Source organism: Diadema setosum, chromosome 13, assembly GCF_964275005.1.
Source record: "Diadema setosum chromosome 13, eeDiaSeto1, whole genome shotgun sequence".
Lineage (NCBI taxonomy): Eukaryota > Metazoa > Echinodermata > Echinoidea > Diadematoida > Diadematidae > Diadema > Diadema setosum.
Genome location: NC_092697.1, coordinates 29,584,820 through 29,600,886, shown reverse-complemented (window position 1 = coordinate 29,600,886; position 16,067 = coordinate 29,584,820). Strand labels below are relative to the sequence as shown.

Genomic DNA, 16,067 nt, shown 5'->3' with positions numbered 1-16,067 from the left:
CGACGTTGAGGGGGTTAATATCCTGAATAGCGAAATAGTACGGGGCAGAGGGTTTGGAAGCCAGACTAAAATTGGCCGCGCATTTGGCCCAGTTTGCATTTACACTGAGAAAAGGCCGGGCTCGGCCGCGGCTCGGCCGCAGCTGAGACCACCTCCAGAGCATGGCCAAATGCGCGGCCAATTTTGGCCCCGCATTTGGCCTTTTGCGCGTTTACACTGAAATGAAGGCGGGCTCGAGCCTCGCACTGTAAACGGGGTCTAGGATTCAAATTAGGCACCTTTGCCGTGTTAAAACTGGAAATGCACAAGATGATTTAAATCATACTTCCTATCGTGATTCAAATGACAGTCAATTACGATTTACCAGAATTGCGGAATGAAACAGTTGGATTGACTGCCAAATTGCGGTTTGGGGGGGGGGGGGGAATCTATTGTGGTCTTTCAACCACTTTCACAGAAAAAACATGCTCCTAAAATGCTCATGAGTGATTGATGAGAACTCAGAAAGAAGCCACAACTCCCCTTTTTTAAAATAAAAAACCTCGGAATCCACAAAGCCTTCCTTGATTTAATGATAGTATCTACCGACAATTAATAACTAGAATCGTAATTGCAATTGTAACTGTAATTTAGCATCTTAGCCGGTAAGAAAACAGTCTAACATACTAACAGCAAGCAAAGTTTTCTTTGGTGAATCTACATTTCCCTATACGGAGAGGGAATATCTACTATTTTATTATTAAACAACTGAGGGTAACTGACAATGAGAGCCAAACAAGGACACGGTTTTGATGCTCTTCACAGAATGTATCTTTGTGAGCTCATGCCTCTAATTCTGCACTTGCACAAATCGTGTTCCACAGTGCACATGGCGACCTACACACAGTACAACGAACAGAAAATATGGTTGCATGATAACATAGACAAAGAATCTATAATACATAATTTGAATTTGATTTTATACTTCAGATAAAAAAAGCGTCTCCAGAAAATCTGATATTACCAGGAGCGTAATTGTGAATGCACAACTGAACCATACACAAAGAAAGATTGTGTGCAAGATTAGTCCAGATACGCTACACCGACAACCCCAAGTCCTATGGAAATCAGATCATCATTAAATGAGATTTTATAAACACACATGAAGTACAACCATAAGTGGTTGGATTTGCGTAGGTTACGCAAAGTTGGCGAGACATCTGAAGAAGAATGCAGTACTTGCTGCATGCGTGTTTGCTCTAATTGTTCAAGTGTAACTTTCAGAAAGACATGCTGTGATCACTGCCCTGGATACATCGAAGAAGATCTGTACACAGAGATCTAGGCAAGTTGGGAAAAGCAATATTTACTGTCAACAATCAGGAGAATAGCACTCGCTGAAAAAAAAAAGTCAGTAAACAGAATGGAACAGTTCAATTCTTGAGCGATCCATCATGCCCTAATACGGAAGTGCAAACAATGTGCATTACCTCCTACAATTCTGCTTCAATGCTGATAGTATGGTATAGACTCTATTCATGTAATGAAGGTGTTTACCGGCAGAAAGCTTCAAGTCCATTCTTGTCATCCCATAGTTATACCACTGTCCATCTAGGCTACATGCACGGTAAAGCATTTCAATGAATACCAGTACAAGACTTTGAACATTTGATGTGTATTTTGTTGCAATATCGAATGTACGAAGATTTTCAATGTGGACAATAAAGTAATCAATCAATAAATCAATCAATTTGTCTTTCTGTAAATGGTGGAAAAACAGTATCATGATGATGGTGATGACGACAATGATTATATTAAAAAGGTAATAATGAAATGAAATCATATTGAGAGTTTATACTGCACTATTTCTGTCTCTTTACTGTAGAGATCATCTACGCACAACTCAAGAAATGTAAAAACTACAGAGTGCACTAATCTACATACATAATGTAAATATGGTTTACATGCAAAAGAAATACTGAGCAAAGAGGAATATTTGTAGGCAGGTCTTCAAATTTAGGTTTCAATGGATGAGATATTTCAAATATTAAAGTAAACAAGACCACATTAAGCATCTTTTTTTTTTTTTTTAAAAGAGCTGTATCGGTCTATTGCATTCATCAATCAGTTCTTCTTTCACTGTTTCTTTTGAATACACTGCATTCAAATTTGTATTAGATGACGCTCCAAGCTCATTCTGAATATATGACGCCCAGCAGTATACGCTGGGGGTAGAACAATGTGTCGAAATGTATGATCAATGACATCACCATTTGTGTTTTTAATACATGGGCCATTCTCTTTAATGGGGAAAAGAGGGACAATGAAATTTGTGATTTTTGCCTTCTCTCTAAACACTGCAAAAAGCTAGTGTGTGAGTGTTTTGTTTTGTTTTGTTTTGTTTTTTGGTTATTCACACCCACAGAAACAGAATTTGATGCATCTACGTGTAAGTATGTATGTATTGTATGGACCATCATTAGCACAGAGGTGTGTATTTGATGAAAACATATTAGAGTCCTGAATGAATGAGTGTGTCCTTGGATACCACACTGAAAGAAATCAATACACAAATAATTGCTTTAATTGGAAAAGGTTGTGTCAGAGGACAAGACTACTCTGATACAATGACAATTCTTTAATGTAAATCTAATTTTGCCAGAATCATCACCAAACTTTATTTTCCTGCACCCACTCACAGCATTTTCTTTTTCTTTGGGCAAATTTTCCACAGAACATTTCCTACATTTCAGAAGAAATATTATGTTCTGCTGATCTCCTCCTTTAAATGCTAACAAACTCAAATAACTTGCATGTTTTCTGGCAAACTAAATACTTCATTCTACCATAAATTATGCAGCAAACCCCAGCGGCTAACAAGATGCCTTCCATGTCATTAACAATTTCACACCTACATGGAGAAGCAATTTATATTTCTCCTTCGCAGCTGAAAAGATCAATGGCTTGCCTTCTATGGTGTGCGGAAGTACTGCGAGGCTTCCCTTGATAAGTGGGCGGAGCCTAATCCACACAAATATTGAATACTACAGTTGTATATTCAGCCTTTCCTTTGTCATGTTTGTTTGTTTGTTTTCCTTAACCAAACACAAAGCATGCACTGTATCCACATCTGTTTGACAACAATGGCATACTTGTACAAGTCGTCGGTTGAGAATGATAAGGGCGTTAAGTTGCCACAAAACCCATAGTGTTCAAGACCACTTAACGCCCTTCTCATTCTCAACAGACGAAGTGAAGGGTGAGAAACGGACATGATATCGTCGGCTAAAAATGAGGAAGGCATTATTAAAGGATTTGGTGGCAACTTTAACGCCCTTATTCTTAGCTAACGATATGTAACTGGCAACATTAATTACAGAGCTCTGCAAGAGAAATTATAAATTCAAATGCAGGCGAAACCGATGATTTACTACTCTACTGCAAACCCAGTAGATATTGTGTTGTTGTACCATGTCAACTGCCTGGCTCAGCTCTTGCTATCACAAGGATTAATATGCTTTACTTTTTTTTTTTCTTATTATTTTTTTTTTTTTTTTGTTAAAACTGCATATGAGTTATGAGTTCTGCTGACCTGGCAGAAAAATATTGCTCCTTCAATGAGAAAATGCAATGACAGCAGGGGAAAAAAAAGGTAAGAAGATGGCAATAATGAAAAATGGCTGAAAAAAAAAAAGTATGTACAACAATAACAAAATATAAATGTATTTTGCACACTTCTGCTCATTAAAGAATGAGATTTCAGTTTTGTACAGGTACTATTACTGGTATATGATTTGAGGGCACATTTTCCAAAGCTGTACTGCAAGCAGATTTTAAAGGGATGGTACAGTATTGGTGGAGATGAGAATTGGGCTTTTAACTTTTTGCAAGATACCAAGAAAACACTTATGAAATAGTACAGAGCTAACCATTTTAAGAGGAATTCAAAGTTTATTTGATGAAAATCAGGTTTGGAAGGACTGAAACATCCAAAAACAAAGTAACACAAAGCGATCGTAATAAAGTGTGGGTCCAACACTTAATAAAATCGCTCTGTTTTGGATATCTCAGCCATTTCAAAACCAAGTTTTATCAAATAAATGTTGAATTCCTCATAGAATTACATGCTCTTTCATATTTCATAAGAGATTACTCATTATCTCACCAAAAAATGTTAGAAACCTGGGGCCGTATTCTGAGAGCTAATTAAGTATCTGATTAGCACTTAATTACCGAATTGGTATTCTGAGAGCATGATTAAGTAGGGGGTATATTAACTACCATAGCAACAAGCGTTTTGGCGGGAAGGACCTACGCGTTTGCGCGTATCAATGCGCGCGCACCTCTGAGAGGACTTACTCACAGAGTTAATTACGAATCGGTATTCTGAGGGTGTAATTAAGTATGACAGTTAATGAAAAACTTAATGATACCAAAGAGTGTCATTAACTACTCCGATATCAAGCATTACATCGCGTTTTCTCTGCAACAACGATGCTTACCGTCTTCGGTAACCGAGGAGCGGTTGAATCTTGTTATCATGGTATCCATAGAATTCAGAGAAAAAAAGAAATAAAGCCGATCTTCGAGGAATTTAGTCATTTTATGTGAGCAAAGCGGTTGAGATTTTCGCGTGCGTAGGTGAGGGGTTGTAATCAAATACCGGAGTGTGCGCAAGGAGCTCTTGGGTTGTAATTACAGGGGGCGTGGAGGAGCGCGCATTGAGGGCATATTTGCGCGTATAGTCATCATTTTGGCTTCTAACAACGCGTCTGATTGGATGGAATAACAATTAGATGGGAGGGACCTAAGATAATTACAGGGGACTTAATCATACCTTAATTACGTCCTCAGAATACCGATTTTGCCCATGATTAAGGGCCTATTAACTTCACGACTTAATCACGAAGTTAATTACAGACTTAATTACGACCTCAGAATACCACCCCTGAAATTATGTCTCAACCAAAACTATATAATCCCTTTAATGATATCTGCAGTTTTTGCCTGCACTTCAGGGAATGTTTACTAGACAGCAACTTATTAGTTTCACTTACCCTGGGAAAAATCAATCATTACATGATGTGTGTGTGTGTGTGTGTGTGTGTGTGTGTGTGTGTGTATTTATGTGATGAAACCTTGACATGATTCATCATAGGATGACAAGTAACATATAGAGTATGCAAAAGTGAATGTATGTTTCACTTTTGAAAGTCAGTCATAATGTTGGTATGCTTTTTCCCCCACCATTAACAAAAAAAAAAAAAAGCGAACAAACAGTCAACTGGACGCTGGTAAGCCTTACTCCACCAACTTCAGTTTGTGGGTCATAATCTTAGGGATATGAAACCAATGTATCAATTGGCAAACACTGTGTCTGTATTCAAAACTCTTGAATCCTACCATACAGTGAGCATGAAGAGTGAAAGAAAAACAGCAGACACAGAAGCATCCATACGGGACTGAACAAATACTGGATCGGTAGCCTGGGCGTAATCTCACAATGCTTTGAATGTTTACAGAGATACACATTACGTACTTCGCAATTTTTGTTCACTTTACGTCCTATTTTTAAGAAATGAGATCATGACAACAGGTGGCTATACTTCTATCACCTATGAAGCAATCCTGTTGAAATATATTAAATTGTTTGTCAGGATATCATAAAAAATAAAAAAAAACTGTGGCAGACCAATCGATGTTCACCTTTGAGGGTCAATCCAACAAAATTTGTGAGCCCAGACCAACACAGGGAGGGCTAAAAGGACCCATAGGACAAAGTTCAGTTAAAGGCATAATTTACCATTTGCAGAAGAAACAAAAACCCAGCTTTAGTGCTTCAAAATAGTTCTAAAATGTAAGTTAGGGATAGAAACAACCACTGTAAATATTTGAATCAGTATAATCGATGTCAAAGGCATAATTCGCCATTTGCAGATGAAACAAAAACCCAGTAGTAGTGCTTTAAAATAGTTTTAAAATGTGAGTTAGGGATAGAAACAACCACTGTAAAAAATATGAATCTGTATTATCAATGTTAAGTATTGTTAAATACTCAAAATGTGAACAATAGTTCTAATAAAATGTTTCCGACTAAACTGTCTCCAGTTACGGTTTAATGAGAAAAATACTGATATCTCCTTAGGCTTTATTGCAAAATTTCATATGGCAGGATGTTTGTGATACGACAGACCTACACATATGCATCATAATTTATGTGATATCTTGAAAAAATTTTCAATCACTGCTCCCAAAAGTAAACAAGACCTTTAAAATTGACACATCATTCTACATGTACACAGACTTTAGTCTTGTGTACATGGGCAATCGATAAACCCAATTGATAAGATGAATATTACTGATGCAGGAAAGCCCATTGGCTTCTGAACTCTGAAGTGTGGTTGTTAAGTTTGAATGATGCAATTAGCTCATTTTCGATTGTTGAATCATGCAGTATTAATACAATTCTTGTCAAATGTTTTTTCCAAGGTTGTGTGCAATTCCTCAGCCACTTGTCTTTCAATCTGTGTAGTTTGTAGAGTAACACTTACTTATAAATGTCATTTATTCTTCAACATACATTTTATGGTGCATTTTTTTAATATTTAAATGTAAATTAAGCCAAACTAAAAAGTTGCAAGACATGTTACATAAAGGGTCCTCATTCCTAAGAAACGCTGGCTCATCGAATATGTCACAGACAAGATGATTTCAACAAAATGATTGAAGACAAAATAGGTGTGAAAACCCTAAGAACCAGAGGGGAATGCAGTATGCACAATGATAATTTTCCTTTATTTAGATAAAAAATAAAAAAATAAATAAACAGGCCTGCTACATGACAAAATGTTCTGAGGCACAGACATCTTCAAACTTCATTGTTACATGCATTAAATATCACGCTATAGATGAAGCTACTACATTGTAGTCATCAACAGTTCCTGTATAAGCTGTTATTTTTGCGAGGGTTTAATTTTCGTGAATTTCGCAAATCACAGTTGGATCGTGAATTCAACAACACGCGAAAATGTCTTGATGCGCTTGGATGATAGTGCAAGTGTCGGCGTCAATCGCGAAAATAACATCTCATAAAAATGTCCATGACCTCCTAATTTGCGAAAATAACAGCCTATATTAATACAGTACTGTAATGGTGGATGGAAAGCCAATGATCTGCTTTTCTGTCATTCCAACTACACTCTGAAATACAGAAATTATTAAGAAAAATTCAAGTTCAATTTGATACAGTTCATAATGCATTATGTCCTAAATGTATGTGATTCTCTTCAAACTGAATACATGTAAAGAGTCATTGACAGTGATTCACAAAAACTCAAATATATCCACACTACTTTCACATTAAGTGGATGAAAAGTATATTAATCTGAAAGGCCATCAAGTATTGAAAAAGAAATCTTGCATCACTGTGTTTGTTTGTTTGTTTTGTTTTTTTGTAATAATTTGAAGAACTGATGAACACTGCATATAATTCACGGCGAGGGGAAGGGGAGTAATAACTTAAACTCTTGTAATCAATAGATACTAAAGGTCAAGATTTTCTCTCTTGTCCAGGAGTGACTCATACAGTTGTATGTACATACATAGCCATCTACTGAATGGATCATATCATATGATAGGGAGGTATGGGGTGTGTGTATGTTGGGGGGGGGGGGGGGGTTATCATGCCAAGTACAGTACGTCATGTATTTGCATTGCGTGAAACATTTTGTGACCGTAAACCAACAGTCTGCCAACTTAACATACCATTCACCACTGAATCGTCAATATTTTCCCTACATGCACGTGCAGCAGAACGTGCAAATGTACATGAACAAAGTACACTTTAGTTCAATCACTGCTCCTGTTCGAACATTTTGCGGACTGCTATTCAAACATATGGGTGATCGAAGGACCTTTGACAAGCAGCTACTTGGTGTGTGCCTATGACTTCGACATTGTAACACAGATTTATGTACTGTAGATATATTTCTCTTCTGTTGACATACCTGGGATTCATATCACACTCAGTTGGAGAATGTACTGTATACGCTATAATTTTCGCGAATTGCCGCCGTCACACATTTTTGCGAGGGGTTAAATTCGCGATTGGGGGACCAGAGAAAATATGAAGTGGCAAAGAAAGTGTGAATTTTCAACATACTGGCAAATAAGAATGATACTAGTTATACAGTGCATGAAAAACACTTACCAAACTCTGCGAACCAGTAAGTTAGAATTCAATATTTTTGAAGTGGTTAAGTCCATCGCGCTAGATTTCTGACGAGTGGTACGAGGGGTTGTGATAATGGATTGGCTCTACAGTATTCGTAAGTAGACGTGGACTAGCCTGACCACCCCCAGACGCTGTTAATACGCTGTGCTGTGCGAATGCTACTTACAGTGACTGGGCTGTGTATACTAGTAGTTAGACGTGGACGTGCTACATTGTATATGTACGTAAACAAGCTTTCATAGCCAGTATGGTCTGTTCGGCAAGCCGTGACATGGTATACTTGTACTGAAATGTTCGTATCATCAAGGCAAGGGACTCATTTTGGATGGTAATATTTTCGCGTGTTGTTAATTTCGCAAATAGCTCCCGACTCGCGAAATTCGCGAAAATAAAACCCACGCGAAATATATAGCGTATACAGTATATTAGTATTATTAAGCAATTATCTCAAATAAGAATAAATAAAGGTCATGTATGCTTGAATATCAATGTGTCTGCAGTGTGTTCAAATCCACATTATAATAATGAAGGCCATGCCAGTGAAATTTGACATGCAAATCTTTAAATAAACAATAGGAAATACAGAAAAATCTCCTGAAACGTTATACTGTAAAACTACAAATTTTTGCACACAGTTTTACTGTATACGCCAAATATTTTGCAAGGTTTTCATTTTCGCGAATTTCGCGAGTCAGCTGGTATTCGCGAAATTAAAAACACACGAAAATATTGTTACGGATTTGTTGATGATAATATTACAAATAACTACGTCTTGTGAGTTAGACTATAGCCTGCTATCATGGTTATGTAACGCTTTGGAATGTAACGGTCTTGGCCTCGCTTTCCCTTCGCCCATCTGCGACAAGTCCTTCTCCCTTCCAAGTCCCTTTGATTCTCCCGACTGTTATCTTCTCCTTCGGGACCACAGTGTCCTCGCTCCACTGACCTGACTTGGCCATGTCTTCAACTTGCCCTCAGCGAATTAGGTCAAGGACTAAGTTCTTAGGTCTAGCCTTGTTGCCAATTAACTGTACTCTCTTGAGGCTTGGTCGCGTGCCGCCCAGGCCAGGCCCAGGGACGTATGAATGGTATAAATACTGGCTCCTCGCAGAAATAAGGGAGTGTATCGAGCAGAGAGAGTCGGATTGCGATTGCGGGTTCGGACTAAACACTTATCACCATAACACTGCGAGTCGGGCTGGACAGTCAGCCAAGAGGTTCTGTTCTGAACTGTGTAACACTCCGAGTTGGGATGAGACAATAAACTTGCTGTCAGGTCCGGAAGTCATTGTGTCCCCTTTACTTTCTACTAGCTGTCCGACTAACTGCGTGCTGAGTGTGTGGTGCGATGCGTTACAATACATTTCTCATTAACTGATAACGAAGGTTCCCTGAATTCTCATCATCAGAGAAGCAAGGGATATTTACCCCACTTTCGTTACACTGGTGGCAGCGGTGGGATGCCAACTTGAACACGCCATCGAGACATCTGCCTTTTTCTTCATCGAAAATGCCACACAATAACAGATCGACAGAAATGCCAACGGCCAGAGATGCAAATGGAGGAGAACGCAAAGGCTTGTAAGTTTTGTGAATGATTAATTCTTAGAGGATTTAATCGCAATCATTTTTGCTGCGCATGATAATTCTCTACCCAAGGACAATGAGGGTCCTAACTTTTCTTGCATTAGTAGCTCTAGTCTACTTACTGGTGCCAGCTGATGCTGAACAGAGTATTGAATCACTGGCAAAAGGACCAATGATCACCGAAAAGGTTTTCGTCAACATTGTGAGCGGAGACAATGAAATGATCAGCAATAAATTCACAACGGGATTCAAGGGTATCAAGTCCCAACGCAACTTCAAAGACTTTGTAATCCAGGGTGGCAACTTTCCTCGAGGAGATGACTCTGGAGGCAAGAACATTTACGACGACAGGTTTGGTGACAACTTCAAGCTGACCCACTACGGACCCGGTTTGCCGAGTATGGTCAACGCTGACTGGAACATGAACGGATCGCATTTCCTCGTCACGACCGTTAAGACATCTTGGATGGACGGGACCTACATCTTTGGATAAATAGACCCGGAACATTATCACCATGACAACGGAGAGACATTGACCATATGCCACTACGTGAGTGAGACGTGGAATCAAACACCAGGAAGGACAGAGAATAAACCCTATTTTAAAAAAAAATAAAAATAAATAAATATGCGAACAATGGATTTACGATTTGGTATGCCGTGCTCAATCGACCCGCAAGCACTAGCTGTTTTCCTTCAGTCAGTTATTGTCCTTGTTAAATTTTCTGTTCAACTCAACATTATGTCGTAGTGTTGTTACTGGGAAAAAAAAAACACTTCTAGTAGACATTCGTGGAACACCCTTCATGCCACAAATTATAAGAACTGTTCGCATTTCGTTATGTTTCGATATTCTGCAGAAATTGTATGGAAGAGGTTGCGCATATAGGTTATAGTTATGTAGGTAGTAGTAGAATAGATGATGAGAAATGGTGAAGTTCTCAAGTGGATGATGATGGGAGTATGGTCCCCATTGTAGACTTAGCGGAATAATTCGGTGATGCGCATTGTTGTTCTTATAAACGTGTTGTTATTGGTAATTTGCGCTGCGACTCTGAAACAGTTGCCATGGCTGATATATTTTCAGGCACAAAGATCCAATTTGTTACGACATGCATAAATTATAATGAATGAAGTGGCAATTTATCGAGACATAACGAGAGCAGTGTGCGTAGTTTGGTTAAGTGGCTATGATTATTTTAGGTTGATCACACACATTTTTGGAAAATAAGCATTAATCGATCATGGTTTTGCATCATTAGAAAACTTTGCCCGTCTTCTGACGAATGTTGTGGGTATAGGGAGGCCATCTGCCCTGCGTCTCTGAAACAGACGCCTTTGTTGGATTTGACTTCCAGGTCGCAGTTGGTTCCGATCCCATGAAATTTGTTTGAAAATGGCTACAGTAAGATGAAGTGATAAGTTTTTTTTTCAGTTGTTTTATGTTCTTTGGGTTTTGATCACATATTGACGGCATTGTTAAATGACTGGCTTATGAGGAAAGCACATTAAAGGACGAAGATAATAACTCAAAACCAAAGGTTTCATTGGTGGTATATGGTCATGCCTTAGCATTTTACGTCTTCTCTCACTCTTTTGTACATTTTCTGCGCTAAGATAATTTTGCTGCAGCTGATTCAATGTAGTGCATATGTTCTGGGCTTGAAAGTCGACAGCTGTTATACTTTTGCTAGCGCAGTTTGATTGTTACACTTTGTTATCGCTTTCAAGGATTTAACAATATCCCCCTTTATTTTTGATGATTATTGTCCGAATTTTGGCGTTTCCTCTAAAATCACCTTTACCTCTCACCCCTACTCCCCAGCTGTTTCTTCTCGTCCTCTTTCTTCCTCTACGTTTCTCTGCCACCTGTTACGTAAGGCCTAATCTTGCAGTCTACTCTCTTTCTGAAGGCCGACTGGCCTTCAGCTCAACGTTCTCTCGTGGTCAGTTCACTTATGACTGTTTGGACAGATTAGTAGCAAGCTCCCCCAGGCACAAAGAGGAGAAAAGTGCTGTCGTCAAGAGTTTGCAAAGTAGGCCTATGCCTTTATTCAGCAAAAATTATTACTTGTTTCTTTGTTCATAAATGTGTCTTCCGCACTATTTTGTGCATTCGTGTTGGATTATTTTATGTTATGCTCATGCTCTGTAGTTGAACTGTTCGTTATGTGTTATTGTAGATTCGTAGCCAATATAGTGCTCCTATTCAACGCACCCCCTCTGTGAAAATTTAGGCGAGCGACATATTTCTATTGTTATTGTTGACGCTATTGTTGATTCTACATGTTGTATTTCTCGTTAACACTGATTGGTTTTTCTGTGTGATTTGTTTATGTGGGCTACATCCAATTACTTGACTCTGCTTTAAAAGTGTTATTTTAATTAACATGGTACTTGTAAATATCCTGTATATGCGTTTATTCGGACTGCTGTATTTTGTACAACAGCATTGCTTGCACGATATATCAATGACATTTGAACCGATTCATTACCCTCTGGTATACGCCCATTTAAAGTAATTGTCCCTCAATCCAATGGTCTCTACTAAGTTGTACTTGTTTAGTGAATCTTATTCTTTTTTTTCTTCTTAACTTCCTCGTCACTGAGGACAGTGACTTTTTCTACGGAGGGAGGTAGTGTTACGGATTTGTTGATGATAATATTACAAATAACTACGTCTTGTGAGTTAGACTATAGCCTGCTATCATGGTTATGTAACGCTTTGGAATGTAACGGTCTTGGCCTCGCTTTCCCTTCGCCCATCTGCGACAAGTCCTTCTCCCTTCCAAGTCCCTTTGATTCTCCCGACTGTTATCTTCTCCTTCGGGACCACAGTGTCCTCGCTCCACTGACCTGACTTGGCCATGTCTTCAACTTGCCCTCAGCGAATTAGGTCAAGGACTAAGTTCTTAGGTCTAGCCTTGTTGCCAATTAACTGTACTCTCTTGAGGCTTGGTCGCGTGCCGCCCAGGCCAGGCCCAGGGACGTATGAATGGTATAAATACTGGCTCCTCGCAGAAATAAGGGAGTGTATCGAGCAGAGAGAGTCGGATTGCGATTGCGGGTTCGGACTAAACACTTATCACCATAACACTGCGAGTCGGGCTGGACAGTCAGCCAAGAGGTTCTGTTCTGAACTGTGTAACACTCCGAGTTGGGATGAGACAATAAACTTGCTGTCAGGTCCGGAAGTCATTGTGTCCCCTTTACTTTCTACTAGCTGTCCGACTGAACTGCGTGCTGAGTGTGTGGTGCGATGCGTTACAATACATTTCTCATTAACTGATAACGAAGGTTCCCTGAATTCTCATCATCAGAGAAGCAAGGGATATTTACCCCACTTTCGTTACAATATTGACTCTAATGCCAATGTGAATGTGACATATAAATTTCCCCGTTCAGTACAAGACTCCCCGATTGCGAATTTAACCTCGCGAAATTGTCGGGAAGTCCCGATTCACGAGAATTTAGACTCGTGAAATATATGGCGTATACAGTACTTTTGCTAGAGCCAAGATTCGCAATATTAAAATGCAAGTGAAAGTTCTTGGTGCTTCACTATATGAATTTAATGCCAGTGGCAATTCGCAAAAAATCTCATGCTGCGAAAAAAGGCTGTTGGCCTCAATTTGTGAAAATTTTATGCCTCATGAATATAAATCTTGGTTTTGCTTCACAGCACACAACAGTCAAGAAGGCAGACTGGCTGATGCAAATTATGCAACAGGAAATATCCGAGTAGGATAGAGGGATTGATGATACATGACACTATTGTACAATTTATTTTTTTTTTCTAGTTTTAGAAGTCTTACTATTAAAGGGCGAAAAGCTCCCTCACCCTTGCTGCACCACAATCTACTCTGGTACACTACCAAGATGGATGTGCAGTAAGGCAAAAAAAAAAAAAATTGTTGCATTGGCGTAACATGAGATTTTCAAATAGGGTCGGTCGGGCGGATTTTTTTTTTTTTTTTTTTTTGCTACCTGCATTTTACGTGTAAAACTCGTGCTCAGCTCAGTTAACAGTTACAACTGCTGCACCGAATGCGCTGTGTTCATCTATTCTACAAATCATTTTTGAGGCCGATATTACTGGAATTATACCCCTTCACAGAATTTAAAGATGTTGAAATCCCTATCCTGAATGTTTTCACTTCATATTTTACTATTTTGACTTAGATAAGATAGATGCAAATTGACCCATATGTACGATCTTTTCATCGCACACGGCGATCTCTATTACAGTCCCACATATACAGATTCATGTAAGTTCTCCACACGAGAAACCTATGGCAAAACTGTGCACAATACATCGCAGTCTGAATGCTACGTATACACTGAATAAATCTTGTTAGAGTACGTGTCCGTGTTGGAAACAGATGACGTACTGATCAAGGAAGGCTTATGCGAGGCGCTAGATCTCTCCCTCGTACATCCGACATCCCCAGAGCCGTTTCCATTTCCGGGTTTGTGCGATCGCGATCGCAATCAACAAGATATTTGATATCGATAGCAAAAAAAAATAATAAAAAAACATGGGGTCGGCGGAATTTTTAGGGTCGGGCGGGTTACGCCAATGCAACAATTTTTTTTTTTTTGGCCTAAGGGTGTGATTTCACGGAGCACGCGAACGATTTGCGAAGGACGCGAATGACAAAATCCAACATTCGGAAAAGTTTTTCTCCGAATGTGTTCCGACAATGAAGCCGAAAACTATTCTTGCGCAAATTTGTGCAAAGCTTCCACGACGTATGTGCGAATATCGTGTGTATCATTGCTAAAGTACGGCATGTCACGTACACGAAGAACACGCGACGGAAATGCAAACAACGAAAAATTTTCAATAATCATGGGAGAAAATGTACCCAAGGAGAGGTGGAAGCTGTCTTGAGTTGAATTTTATTCTTTCCTCCATTTCTCCTTTCTTTTTCTCTCATTTCTCTATCGTGTGCTTGCTTACATTTTTTTCCTAGGACCTATCTCCACTAGTAAAGCATTTGATTTTTTTTTTTACCCTAACCCTAACACATAATCTCTATTGTTCAAAGGAAATTTTACATACTTAAAATTAATTCTAAGTGTATTCTGCGATTTTTTTTTTGTATATCAAACATTCTTTCTCTTTGCTAGTCATTAATTTTTCTTTTGTTACTATAGTTGTTAATAATTGTTTGATGTTTAGATGTATGCTACGATTTTTATTTGTAGGAAACGTATAGGTCATACATCCCCAAAACGTGCGCTAAACGTTCGCAAGAATGTCTCAAAAGGTACGCGAACAGTTTGCAATTACGTCGTAAAATGATCGGAAAACCTTCGCAGATTTCGCGTAACATATGCGAGACATTCTCCAAAGTTTCGGAGTCTGTTTGGGGTTTCACAAACATTTTGCGAACATCGCGTGTGTCTTGCGAAGGTCTTGCGCATATGACGAGGCTTTAAAGACACTTTCGAGAACCATTCACGAGCAAATCACGACCAAGTGTGCAGAAAAGGTTCGCAAAAAAATTTCAAACTTTTTTTAAATTCTCGCCGAAGTAAAAACGACATTGGCGAACAATTGACGACGCTTCCGAACCCTCACGTTCGTTTGGCGATCTTTTGCAGACTAAAATACGAATGCTGGATTTTGCAATTCGCATCCTTCGCAAATCGTTCGCGTGCTCTGTGAAATCCCACCCTAAGCTCAGTAATCTACTCTGGTTTTAATTCTTAAAAGGATGTCTTACCTCAAGCAGCGGATGTAGATTCCCTTCATGAATGCATAGTCCCATGAGTCTGGAGGGCAAAGAGAGTGAGAGTGGAAAAGATGAATAATACATATGTACAGTACATCAAAGCCATTCATCTTCTACGGCATAAAATGATACATCATGTTCATTTGTCTGATGGGAGACTACAAAGTTCAAACAAGAGGGAACTTTTCACCGAAAAGGGGGAGGAAGAGCAGAGCAAGGAAGATGAATGAACTGCATACAATCAAAGCCACAGGGCATCAAAACATCAGATCATATTTCTTTATGAAGCATTTAAGAAAATCAGAATGGATATATCTTAAATTTAAATTGCAGACCTTCTTAACAGCTATTTTCATCAGTTGAACATAACTTTGTTTAAATGCAGAAATCATCTGGATTTTTTTTCTCTTCGCAAAATTTCAAATAAAAACACCACACAAACAAATAAACAAATTTTATGAATAAAATCACAATCATGTCATTTTCCTTCCTTGAATCTGAAAGTTAGGAATCAGCAAGTGCCCACC

At 38.8% G+C, this 16,067-nt stretch overlaps 1 protein-coding gene across 1 annotated transcript in view; it reads right to left on the bottom strand.

The window, feature by feature from the left end:
* LOC140236993 (dual specificity testis-specific protein kinase 2-like) overlaps positions 1-16,067 on the bottom strand; it is a 123,444-nt gene that overhangs the window by 78,147 nt on the left and 29,230 nt on the right. Inside the window, exon 4 of the mRNA XM_072316940.1 lies at positions 15,532-15,580. Coding sequence (XP_072173041.1) covers positions 15,532-15,580 — 49 coding nt within the window. The remainder of the gene's footprint in view (positions 1-15,531; positions 15,581-16,067) is intronic.